This window comes from Amaranthus tricolor, chromosome 14 (genome assembly GCF_026212465.1).
Source record: "Amaranthus tricolor cultivar Red isolate AtriRed21 chromosome 14, ASM2621246v1, whole genome shotgun sequence".
Lineage (NCBI taxonomy): Eukaryota > Viridiplantae > Streptophyta > Magnoliopsida > Caryophyllales > Amaranthaceae > Amaranthus > Amaranthus tricolor.
The window spans coordinates 5,766,688-5,780,091 of NC_080060.1; the positions used below are offsets into that span (position 1 = coordinate 5,766,688).

Below are 13,404 nucleotides of genomic sequence, written 5' to 3' on the forward strand. Positions count from 1 at the left end.
ATTTTTAAAAATAAGCTTTTTTATGTCCGATCCTAAGATTAGCTAGTTCACAGTTACTAATAGCGAACAAAAAAAAATTTTCAAAAAAAGACAAAATTGTTTATTCGTAGTTACTAATTGCGAACAAAAGGGTGATAGTATCATAATATTAGCAGGGAAAAAAAATTAAAAAATAATTGTTCTCAGTTGCTAACTGCGAACAAACATAATTTTCACTTTTTGTTCCTTTTAACGGTATGACGTTGTCTCCCTTTTGTTCGTAGTTAATAACTGCGAATAAACAATTTTGACTATTTTTTAACCAGTTTTTTGTTCGCTGTTAGTAACTGCGAACTAACCTAACCTTAGGCTCGGACATAAGACATTTATTTTTGAAATTAAATTTACCTGAATCTCTTTATTTTATTTTATTTTTGTTAATTTTGCTTATTTGTTTCGCATTTTCCTTACCCTGTGGACATGTTCCTCCTTTTCCCACCCAACCCCCACCCCTCTATTACTCTGCTGAAAAGTAATAGGAGTACTCCGCTCTATTTAAACTACTTGTTCTAATCTTTTTCATATTTATTAAGACAATATTTTAATCCTTAATATTGTTAATTGTGTAAAATTAAAAATTATGAAAAATTAATATCAATAGTCTTTTGCATTGAGACTAATGAAATAAAATCCCACATGACTATATTAAACTTATAGATTAAGAAAAATAAAAATTTAAAAGTGATTAATTAATAAATGGAGTAGTAACCAAATTGTAAATGGAACAAATAGAAAAAATAAGAGGGAGCAGGCAACATATGTTCCACGAGAATACTCCAGAATTGAGGTTATTCAATATTAAAAAATAATTGGGATTATTGAAAATCAAATAAATACTCCATCCGTTTTTTTATGTTTTTCTACCTTATTATAACGGTAGTTTCATATGTTTGTCCACTTTAGAATACTTTCTATTTTTGAAATTTGTTTTTCTTAATAAACCCTCATAACTCCTCCCATTTTTCTTATTACACCCGGTATATTCTCGTTTGAACCGCCCCCTTCATTATTACCCCTCAATTGTCGTGTCTATATGATCTCTTTTTTCCTCACTCTCTCTCTTCAAACTCACCATTTTCATGGCTTCTTTAAACCATTGCCACGTGTTCATCCCTTAATTTTAGTTCATTTTATTGAATTAAAATAAAGATCGACTTTCTCTCTACATTTTGAGGTAAGTTTCATAATTTTTTACCCTAATATCCAAAATCAGCCCCCTGTTCTTCAACCGTCATTGACATTTCTTCAAACCTTTGTTTTTAATTCACTTTTATTATTATTGGAGCTTTAATTTTTCGAGATGGAAAACAACGAATCTAAGAGTGATTCTTCAATTCCTTCGTTTCTTTACGATGGTCTCTGTGATTATGGAGAATTTTGTTCTTGTTCCTTTCATGGGCGTTCACATTCGTATTCAAATGAAATTTTAAGGTGGTTCAAAAAGAATCTTGAGGCATATCACAAGTCCCTTGAAAATGATGTTACATCAATTTATCATGAATCTCCACCTCTTTCACCTGCTGTTGAAAAGGAACCACCATCAACAATTGTTGAATGGTTGTTTGATTCTCCGTCTAAAGAAGATCAACTCGATTTGGTTGTCCCTGACACTCCTGAACATCCTATTGCTTTTAGGGCTAAAATAAACCCTAAAAAACGTATTTGAGGTTTGTAAGGCTGTTTTGATTTTCGTTTTTTTAGAATTACACTTGACATTTTGGTTCTGGTTTTTGTGTTCATGTTTGTTGTTGGTTTATGTTGATCTTTTATTTATGTTTTCTAGAAATGTGTTGATGTTTTGTTCTTCTGGTTTATGTTTTGTGAAATTTCTTGATGTTTATGTTCGTATATGCCCCTTTGATGTCAATTTTGTTGAGGATTATTGACCTTCAATTTTTAAAAAAATAACTTTAATTACTTGGTTGAGTAGCATTTGTTAAACCTAAACACATCAGTATGATTTTCTATTCATGTTTAGTTGCTTCATTTGTTGATGAACAATTATAATTTGAAAGGTTTCATAACCTCTATGATGAATCAGGGGGCTTTTTTTTCTGAAATAATGTAAAATAATGAAGTGATAACTTAGCAAAAACATGAACTTTAATCATTGATATGGATTGTGGTTGACACTTTGTTGCTCCTAAGTTTTTAAAGTCACATTTTTAATATGATCAAAACAAAAATTAAACTTAGGGGCTGTGGTTTTTATCATCCTTGAGTTTCTTCAATTGCTTCATCATATGCTTGATGAATGGTTTGTGAATTTTGTGCGGCATTCTCATTCTCTGTTAGGGTTGGTTGCTGATTTCTGTTTGAGTTGAGAAAAGCAACAGCTTCTCTAACTAGTTGTGTTGGAATTCTTACTTGAATCCTTAACCTTCCATTGTCTTCTTGTACTTTCTTCCCAAAGTGTGATTGTATGTAGTCATTACACACCTTAACCTTTAGAATCTTATTTAAATGGTGTTGTAATGAGATCCACACATTAGTTAAGGTCTTTGGATGTAACTCTTCGAATGCATCTTCAACTGCTGTTATTAATTCTATCATGTTTTTGGGCATCTTTTTAAGCATTAGTGATTGTATGCCTCCTAAAGAAACCCAAATCAAAAATGTTACAATCAAGACTGTTTGGAGGTTGTTGTGTGAGAATGAATGTTAAACCCCCTTGCCTATTGTGTTGTTGCCAAATTGGTTCATCATTTGTGATATGGACCCTTACATTATCTTGTTGAATAAAAATAATAGAAGGACCTTCACTTGGTCATTTTCTTAGTATAGCTAGAATGAGTTGTTGTATAAGCATACTCGTATACACCTCTTGAGTAACTGACTCGGTGATTTAATCTCTATTGACCCCCTTGGTCGATTTTTTTAGTCTCTTTGTGCTGCCATCATATTGATGTTTCAAACGTACATTGGCCATATCGATTCCATCTAGGCCTTGCTACCGCCCCTAAGAACATGGCCGTAGATATGAATTTTGATGACTTCGCTGCCCTATACTGGACCTTTTCTTTATGTGCTAAATAAACCCTTTGCGTTTTCTTGGTTAAATAAAACCACTTCTCGTCGATGTGAATAAAATCGTACATGACTTTGTATATTGGGTGTCTTTGAATGGTGTCTTCTTGGATAAGGCTTAAAATTCACTCCACCCTTCTTATTTTGTTGGCATCGGTTAAAGCGGGGTGTAACGGATTTGAATGGTGCATTGATCTCGCCTCTTGTTATCAACCTCCAAACCGTTGACGGTGCCAAGTCTAAACATATTGTCACATCTCTAATGCAAGTACGTTCGCCCATTGGTTTAGACTCAAGTATATTTGGTGGTACCACCACTCTTTTTGTTCCACAGTTTTTGTAATTCGATTCTACAACGTATGACTTGTTTGCTTTTTTGGTTTGAATTGCTCGTTTCCATAAATTTCTTATGGTTCTATGATGATAATCGTATTTTTGAGCAATCCGTTTGAATGTATCATGAGGAAGTGAGTCACTAACTTTTAGTGACAACATTTCATGGAAAATAAGATGCCTTAACTCATTGTTGAGCTTTGGCTTATGATGATCTTGTTGTTGTGGTTCTTGTTCTTCTATATTCTGTGGTTCTTCTTTTTATTCTGAATTGGACTCTAGATCATATGCATTTGATAAAAAGTACCAAGCCCCCTGTTACTCATCTTCAATTCCTGAAGCCATTGAAGGACAATGATGCACTAATTTTTTTTTCAGAAACTGTTAAGGCTACTGTTTTTTATCAGTTTGTGGACTATTAGTTTTTGAAGCTTCTGATTCTGATTTTTTGAAGCTAGATCTTTGAAGCTTGTGAATGTTGTTTGAGGTACTGTGATTTGGTGAAACAACTGAATGTTGTTTGGGTTACTGTTATCAAGTTGCCACTGGTTTTTTTACTGGGTTTACTATGATGAAGCCACTGTTTTGGTTGTATAATTCTGATGAAGTTGCTGTTTTTATACTCATCATCAACAGAATTTCTATAGTCATTTGCTATTTTTGGTAATCAATCATTACTTTCCATTAAATTTGTAATCTATATTTATTGTAATTGCCCAATTAGCTATTGAGTTTATTTTTTTTATATTTTGTATAAGTCCCTCCTTATTTTGGATTTACCCTCCAAAACTTTGAAAAGTTTTCTTTGCCATTTCTCTCCAAAAACTGTTTTGATTGTATAAATCCATTATTTGCTGTATAATTCTCTCCAATTTAATGACAATGATTATTGCTTTTTTTTTCTTTATTTAATCTTTAAATAAAATGTTTTTTCTCTCTCATAATACTAATACAATTATTACTTTACCCTACTATTTAATTAAAATAATATCCAGTTACTACAAAGATTCCACTTTTGTTAATATGTGTGAAAAATCCAAATAAGATAAATATAAAAAAACGGAGAGAGTATTAAATTGTTGGGGAAATTATTTTTTAAAAGTTAAAAAAAATTCCATCAAAATCTTAGCCACCAAACCTTTCATTTAAAATTAAATTTCATAAATTTGTGCAATTTCTTCAAAATATTTGATATATATACTAAATTGAAAATCTCAAACTTCTTCATCCAACTTGAAACCTTTCAAAAATTTTCCTCCATAATTATATTTAAAAATTTTATTCTCAAATATGAGATACATAAATCTAATTCTCCAAAATAAAATTTTTCCAAAAGATTTTTTTTATTCGAGGGTAGCTTTAGGGAACTCATATATGCATAAGCAAGTAAAAATTAATCCACTTCTTATAGAATATAAGAATCCAATTTATCAGAGTGATGAAAACATCCTCAACCACAATTAACCCAATATTTGTATCTTTAAAAATGTACCTTTATTTTAAAATCAAAATATGAAATATTCAAAATTAAATCCTTACAAATTTTCTACCAAAAATAAAACTTTTCATAATTCTCAATCCAAAATCAAATTTCAACATTTTTGAGCCTAATCTTACCAAATACTTGATCTTTTTCTCAACTTCATCTACCTAATACTTTTCCATTTGAATTAGCATTAAAAAGAAAATAAAGTATTTAAAAAACAAATATTTGATAATAAATGAAAATTAAATTAAATTGTATAAATAAATAAAATTAAAAATGTTGAAAAACTATTGACAAAAAATTTATTTTTTTTATTATTCATAATTTTTATGTAAATATTCAAAATTTTTCTCTAATTTTGCATTAATTTTCAATTAATTTTTTTTTTTGAATTGCCTACTATAGCAGGTTATCGGGTTACCAAAGTTTATTCTAGGAAAATACCTCTAAAATTATAATTATTCATAATTGATTAATAGATAGAATTATCATGAGAAAATCATTAAAAATATTAGATTACTCTATCTAATTTTTCAAAAAAAAAAAAAAAAAACCTTTTTTTCATAATGGAATTTAAAATCTTATCTAAAAAAATAAAAGGACAAAACTAGCAAATGATGCTATAAAGTATAAACGAACGAATCCGGGAAGTACTACTCAACCGTCATCTACATTTATCATATTTTCTTCTGATTTTCAATTAAATTAATTAATTTAGTCCGTCATTCCCAATCTTTCAACCCTAAAATCTCAAGCTCTCAACTCTATAACCACAAATCGACAATAAAAATGTTCAAATCAAGATTACAAGAGTTATGCCAATCAAAAAAGTGGAAATTGCCGGAATATATCCTTACAAGAGAAGGACTTGATCATTGTCCTCAATTTCAAGCTACTGTTGTTGTTAATGGATGCACTTATTCTACCCCTACTTCATCTAAATCTTCCAAAGATGCCCACAATTTGGCTGCTGAAATTGCTTTTCACCATCTTAATGGTATTCACTCTTTTTTTTTTCTCTTTTTTGTTTCTCAATTTTGTTGTTTCGAAATTTGTTCTGCTTTTCTTGCTGTTTGTGTTGATTGTTAATGTCTAATGGTTGATGGGTTTTGTTTTGTGAGGAGAGAATGAGGTGAGAGATTGATGGGGTTGGTTTTGTGAGGTGGAAATGAGGTAAGAGATTGATGGGTTTTGTTTGGTGAGGGAGAGAATGAGGTGAGAGATTGATGAATTTGAACTTTGAAGGGAGATTGAACATAGATTGCTGCCATTGTTGAAGGCTTGAAGCATAGTGTAAAATTAGGGTTTCGGTAACGGTAATGGATTTGTGGCCAATACAGATGATTTTGCGAGCCTATATTTTATATTTTGACTGCGGTAAACTCAAAAACCTTTATGCTATGTTTGTGCTATGTTTGGAAATCATGATTTCATTTGAAAATATATATTTGACTCAAATTAAGTGTTTGGCAAATTAAAAAAAAAATTCAAATTTGAATTTGAGTCTAATTCACCATTATAAAAGTGGTTAAAGGCGGGATATGAGAATGACTTCTCAAACCTTTGTATTTCTCAAATTCTTTATTAAATGATGCCATAATTGAAATCTACAATTTGAAATGAAATGTATGTTTCCAAACGCAACCTTAAAATACTATCGCGATATGGTGAATCATTGTTTTTGCACTATGGTTGAAGCTTTAAGGTTGGAGATACGGAGATGAGAAAGGTGGTGGGAAGATGAGTTAGACTAACTAGGTTAGGTTAAAATCAAAGGTAATTTAGGTTAGTCAAAGCTTATTTTCAACTTCAGCAGGTCATCCTATTTCAAGTTCACCGGAATAATCCTAGTTGGTTATTATTCGAAAAAGAAGCTTTACGACTATAATTTTAAAAAGCCTCAAACTTAGCGGTTGTTTTGACAAATGATTCATTTGTTATTGTTAAAGTCCAGAATAGAAGTTTTGGGACTAATTGTGTTTGTATTTCTGTATACTTTGATTACAATTCAAACAATTATTAGTTTTGATTTTTGCATGATAAAATGATCTTATGAATTCAATTTTGATAATTCTAGTTGTTCTTTCAATAAATAAATAATTATTCTCGAAGTGAAAAAGTTGAATATTAGAGTAATAAGTCATTAAAATGACCGTTTTAGTGGTCGAAGAAAATAGAGTAATAAGAAGGAATGGTGATTTAATAGCAGTGAAAGAAAATTGGGAGGAAATTTTCTCTTCTCTTATTCGCTCTCGCGAAATTTGGGTTTGGGAAGATGGAATAAGAGAGAAAGAAAGAAGGGATTTGACATGTCCTAGGATTTTAACTATGGAGGTCTCGAAATTGATCATAATGATTAGATAAAATAATATAGAAGGGCTATAATACATTTTTTACTTAATAGATTCATCCTTTTTTGTAGTATTTATTGAGAAATTCTATACAATTTATAATTTATGGTGGAGCCTTTGCACTCCAAGCTTCAATGTAAGTCCGTCAGTGATTAGAGAGAAGGATTAGTACCGCTTGTTGTAAATGATTTCTTTTCTTTCTTAGCAAGTGCCATTAATCAACCTCAAGCATTAAAAATCTGATGTGGGTTTTCTATTCAGGCTCTTCTGGTTTTGCTGCTTCACAAGTTTTACCAACTTCTGTTGATGGCAACCAACCCAAATTTAATCAAACTTTGCAAGTGTCTTCATTAAGTGGAGCAAACTCCCCAAACGCCCAAAATAGGGATGACGAGAAACTAAAAGGTGCGGCAAGATGATTGTCTTTCATCTTAGTGTAAAGTTCTACATGTATTTATTTGTTCCGTAATCGTTGGACTTCAATGCCAGAAATTTTAAGTAGTTCTAATGTACCTTCTCTGTTCTGAAATATTCACTACATTTCTGTTATTGGCATTATTCATCGTTCAAGCTTATTTTATATATTGCGACTAATATGTAAGGAAAAATAGAGTCAAGTGAGATCTGTTTGAATCATCTAATCGCATGCTTTCATAATATTAGCATTTTATAATTTTAGATGTGTATAGTTTACTATAAAAATTATCAAAATAATGTATTGAATTGCGTAAAAAGTCAAATGTAGCAAGTATAGTGAAACAGAGGAAGTGTTAAAAGTTCTTGTTTTGAATTTCTTTCACCCCCTTTGCCCGGCATGTGATAGAAGTTATAAAGCCCTTGAGATGTTTTTGACAAGGTCATTAGTGGTCTTTAGGTAAAGGCACCGTAATCAAAATCATCATTTGTTGAATACTTGATATGCCAAATACATGAAGATTTTGTATTCATTATCGTTAACAATACTACACAATAAAACTAGCGTGTCAACTTGATGGCTATGGTGAGTTGGTGACGTTTTGTTAATTATAATCTATGTTACTCGGACTCTTTATGTGCGTCACGTACCCGTGTCCGATCCTTGATACTCGGACATTGGTATGGCACTTAGACGCATCATTTTAGGCGTAAAATTGAATATTTAGACATATCCAACATTTCGACATGTATCAATATCCAACATCAGTACTCGAGTCCAAGTAACAGATTATAATTCAGGCTTGTGGAAGTTGATATGTTGTCCTAATATATGCTCTAATTAGAAAAGTATTTTTTTTGAAGACTTGAGAATTTTGAATTCATACTCATAAATGTATAGGTATGGGGCATTTATATAAACATCAACTACAAATTTATGCTCAAAAGAGAAAACTAGATCTCCCCGTGTACATCTCTGGGCGTGAAGGCCCACATAACCTTCGTTTTAAATCTAAGGTGACACTCGAAGGGAAGACGTATGAAAGTCCTGAATGTTATAGCACCATCAAAGATGCTGAAAATGCTGCTTCAAAAGTTGCTCTAATGTCGCTAACGTCTAATATAACAGAAGAGGTTAATTTAAATTCCATAAGCATCTCATGATTTATCTTGTATATTCATCTCTGACTGTCTCGAAACATAAGCAGTTGTTTCCCAATATTTGCAGGAAGATCTAGTGTCTTGCAAAAATCTTCTACAAGAATTTGTTCAAAAAGAACATTCTTGTCTTCCAACATATGCTACAGTCCGTTCAGGACCTCCGCATCATCCAACTTTTGTTTCTACTGTTGAAATAAATAAAGAAGTCTTTACGGGACAAGAAGCAAAAACCCGAAAGCTGGCGGAGATGTATGCAGCTAAAGTTGCCTATTCTGCTCTGAAAGACCGTAAGATACTTTGCATTTGATCATTGTGTTGATTCACCTATACTATTATTGTATGAACCATACAAAATGATTTTAATTTTCTTTTAAAATACTTCCGGATTTGGAGCAGTATAAATTAAACTTGTGGTTGCAATCTTTTTATGGAGTTCATAGATTTTCTTTTTGCGTGCTGAAGCTTTTGTGCGGACGCCTTTTTCCATCTATATTCGTTCTTTGTTTTAAGTATCATTTTTTTAGGAAAAATTACCGTGAATAATATTGTCTTTTGTTAATTTCCCTACAATAATACCAACTTTTGATTAACCATGAATAATACCAACTTGGGGGTTTTCCTAAAATAATACCAACTTTAGTTTATCAGCTAATTTACCGATTTTTTTGTCTTATAATATTTTATAGTTTGATTTTTAATATGTTAGGGATATTCTAGGGAAGCACCCCTTAAGTTGGTATTATTCATGGTTAATCAAAAGTTGGTATTATTGTAGGAAAATAAGCAAAAGGTTATATTGTTCTTGGTAATTTTTCCTTTTTTTTATTAACACTAGACTAACACTAACAATGTAAATCTATGGTTTGTTAGGAAGAAGAATAATGTCTTTGAGGAAGTGGGTATACAATTTTAAGACTTGATATTTCTCTTTAGAGAATTGATATTGCTAAACGATTAAAAATACTATTTCATGGTGATTTATATCCCCTTACTTGCTGATGAGGGGCTTCTCCACATTAAAAGTTGTGTTCTTTAAGTTATGTTTGTTTTTTGCACTTGGTAGACATGTTAGTCTTCTTAGCTACATTTAACGGGAGATCCAGGAATGGTTGAATTTATTTCACATTATAATTGTTAAGGTTATTTATAAAGTCATCTTTTCGGTTTATGACTTTATTCTTTTTGGTTTATTCATTTAGGTCTTTATCACCTTTTTTGACCTTAAACTTTTGGGTTTAAGGTTGTGGCATTTTTGTTGCTTTTTGGGGTGTGATTAGTCATTTTTCATGAATTTTTATTATATTTAGTAGCGCTTTAGCTTAATTAGGTAGCAAATCGGCGAGATGTTACAAATTGTATCACAGATTGATTAATATCATGGTTTCACTTTGTATTTTCATTTTTAATTATCTTACAACATACAATAATATTTTCTTCAATTTTAGAAAATAAATCCTCTTGTTTGGTTGATAATAGAATACATTCTTTTTGCAGGTAAACTAAAAAAGATTCTTCAATTTGACTCACCAGGATACATTATCAATGACACACCTTTTTGTTCATCTCCAAAGTTACATTTGGATTCTGTTACTGAGCTGCCAGAGAAAAGCATTTCTTCTCCAAATCCCATTTCTGATAGAGTTTATATGGAACGAGCTAGATTCAATGAAGGTTAGTGCATGATTTGCTTTAACGTATTTAATATTTCCGGTCACCATAATCGGACTTTAGTTTTTTTGCTCCATATATAAATTATCATTTATCATAGTCTAATAGAGAAAATAGGAATTATGAGTTGATGGACATGGAACCATAGTGCAAAAACAAGGATGCATCACCGTATTACGACCGTATTACAAAGGTTTTTGAGTTACGCTACCAACATATAAGCCACATTGACAGTGAAATCATCCATATTGGTCGTAAATTTAGTTTCGCAACTATTACCAAAACCGTGTTTTTGCACTATGCATGGAACATAAGTACATGATTTTGATAAATTGTGAGATATTACAGCATGGAAGGATTGGTGAGGGGGTTTTAATCTGTGCTGTGCTCGTAGCTAGTAGATGTGAAAATAGTCGATTAGAGTACATTCGTAGCTAGAAAGATTTATGGTCATGTTAAGATGATAACGATTAATGCATTAACAGATCGACAGTAGATCCGCTGATTGTATTCAATATTTATTCTTGAAAGATGCTAGAGCAGATTACTACATGATATACCATACCGATTATAGACCACTTCTATATTCAATTGTCAATCCTAAAGATCAATTTACTCTTCTAAAAAGAGAAATGTGGGCCGAATAAGTTATGGAAGATAGTTGAAGAAACTTGGGTTGTAACCTGAATATTACTTGATGATAACCTTAACCCTACATCTACAAAGTTTAGTCAAGAGAGTAGAAAAATGTTTCGGCATGTTTTTCTTTCCTTCTTTGTTTCAACTTCCATTTGATATGTAACTTAACTTGTGTGCCATGGCAATCATTTTCAAGCAATGTTCTATTCAGGAGGCAAATAATCCTTTTCGTTCAAAGATTCAGTCTTCTTTCTTTACAATACATGAATCTATTGCCAAAGATGCGCATAAGCTGCTTTTGTACTTGAGCGATCTAAGCCTGTGTCATCCGTATTGTTCAAGCTACAAGAATATTTTTAGGCTAATGAGTCTCAACCAACTCATCTGAGAAAGGTTTTGTTGGAAAAATAACCCCCGTGTGATCCTACATCAAAAAATTAAAGAGATGTTGACTAACATGTAAGCTTGGTTTTAGGATGGAACCTCATTAGGTTTGTAAGCAGTCAATTCTCCTCTTGCACGTCTTGTGTACAAGCTCAAATTTATCATGGTATCAGAGCCGGCGGTTTCCGGTCAACTGGAAACAAAAATTCTTGGCCTTCCATAAAAAGAATGTCATTCCCGCCAATTAAAAAATGAGCTCACATGTGAGGGTAAGTGTTGGAAAATAACCCCACATATGATCTTACATCAAAAAATTAAAGAGAGGTTGACTAACATATAAGCTTGATGGGTTAACCCTCCTAAGACCAATTGGTTTTAGGATGGAACCTCAGTCAATTCTCCTCTTGCACGTCTTGGGCACAAGCCCAAATTTATCGGTTTTCTTAAAGAATTTTTTTGAGTTTTGCATAGAATAGCTCTAGAATTGTCCCTGTTACGTATGCCACTTCGGCTTTATTGGTTTGGCATTTTGCAACCAAAATAGGCTGGTCCCTTGAACGAGTATGACATTTTGTTTGTATTACTTGATCCTTAGATGCGATGTACAATGCATCTTTCAACTTTTAATGGCAAAGATGCTTACACCGGTCCTGACTCCTGATGGCCAAATCCCCCGGGTTTAATGTTAGTCGAGAAAGTTCTCCGTTTTTTATTTTCATGCTTACATCTCGTTCTCTCTCGTTTGAGAAACGTTTTTGGGATCACCGGTTTAAAGTTGCAATAACCAGTTTCAAAATGTCTTCTCATATGCCAATCACGCAGTGGCGGAACCTGAAGTATGCTTCAACTTAGTCCAAAATATTCAACAACGGAAGGTGGACACATCGCCCTTCCAACTGAACTCGTCGCATTTACCCACTCCTGCTGCTCTCGTTCAGTGCTCTTTAGGGCCTAAAGCTCATCACATTATCCAGCCGTCACCCAATCCTGAAGCCTCTACATCACGAACCAAAATCAAAGTTATGCCTTTTACGCCGAACATGACTCTACCTGCGGAAGCCACTGTGATGTTCCAAGATGACAAATGGGTTGCTCTGTCGGAATCTATGTAGGCTAGTCGGAACTATATTTATGTATTCTCAGAGTGTACAAAAGAAAAAGATGTATCATGTTGTTGATTAGTCTTTTGGGCACACCCCTAATTTAGGCCGAAGGATGAATGGTCTGTTTGCGATTCGATGGGGCTCCCATGGGAGAATTGTCCGTGTTCGTATTAACTTTTAACTTTTCGGTCGAATAAATGGAATATTGCAGATACTGTTCCAAATCATGTTGTAATCTATCTTTTTTAGTAAGGAGTAGACTGATATGAAAACATGATGTTGATCTTAGTCTGTAAAAGAGCTTACATTAGTATAAATTTGAATATTGTCTTGTACTCTTTTCCCTAGAGTTTGCTACATTGTAGTTCTCTAAGTGAGACACCATAAATACGATAATTTTAGTTACATAACGTTCACCTTTCAATTCAAGTCAAATATGGGTCGGTTAATACTTGTGTTTTGAGTCCGAAAAGATTTTATCACAATTAGTTTTAGTTGAAAAATGAATTTTATTTTGAAAAAATTACCATGAATAATATGAATTTTTACTGATTTTCCTATAATAATAACTTTTGATTAATTGTGAATAATACAAAGTTTGATCTTATTTTTCCATCGTCTCTTTTTACCCTTAACCGGTTAGGGTAATCCATTTACTCTTTTTGTAAAAGAATTAAGTAATAAAATCTTTTACTCTCACTCTTTCTTTGCTCTCACTCACCCTCTTTGCTGCCTCATTCAAATTACTATGACCTTCTTCACCCTTGAACAACAACCAAAAAGGACAAAGGAGCAACGA

At 32.2% G+C, this 13,404-nt stretch overlaps 1 protein-coding gene across 1 annotated transcript; it reads left to right on the forward strand.

Annotated features, from left to right (window-relative positions):
- The first annotated feature begins 5,507 nt into the window (after positions 1-5,507).
- LOC130799983 (double-stranded RNA-binding protein 1) lies at positions 5,508-13,012 on the forward strand. Its single transcript, XM_057663298.1, has 6 exons — positions 5,508-5,882; positions 7,498-7,641; positions 8,552-8,784; positions 8,879-9,098; positions 10,306-10,482; positions 12,325-13,012. Exons 1-6 carry the CDS (start codon positions 5,675-5,677, stop codon positions 12,612-12,614), a joined length of 1,272 nt encoding a protein of 423 aa, XP_057519281.1. The 5' UTR covers positions 5,508-5,674; the 3' UTR covers positions 12,615-13,012.
- Positions 13,013-13,404: the final 392 nt, after the last annotated feature.

Bases quoted from the DNA above. Each gene is read 5' to 3' on its own strand.
- LOC130799983 (XM_057663298.1), top strand. From the start codon at position 5,675: ATGTTCAAATCAAGATTACAAGAGTTATGCCAATCAAAAAAGTGGAAA. The intron at 5,883-7,497 runs GTATTCACTCTT...TTTTCTATTCAG, and splicing joins TGCTTTTCACCATCTTAATG to GCTCTTCTGGTTTTGCTGCT. The intron at 7,642-8,551 runs GTGCGGCAAGAT...ATAAATGTATAG, and splicing joins GGATGACGAGAAACTAAAAG to GTATGGGGCATTTATATAAA.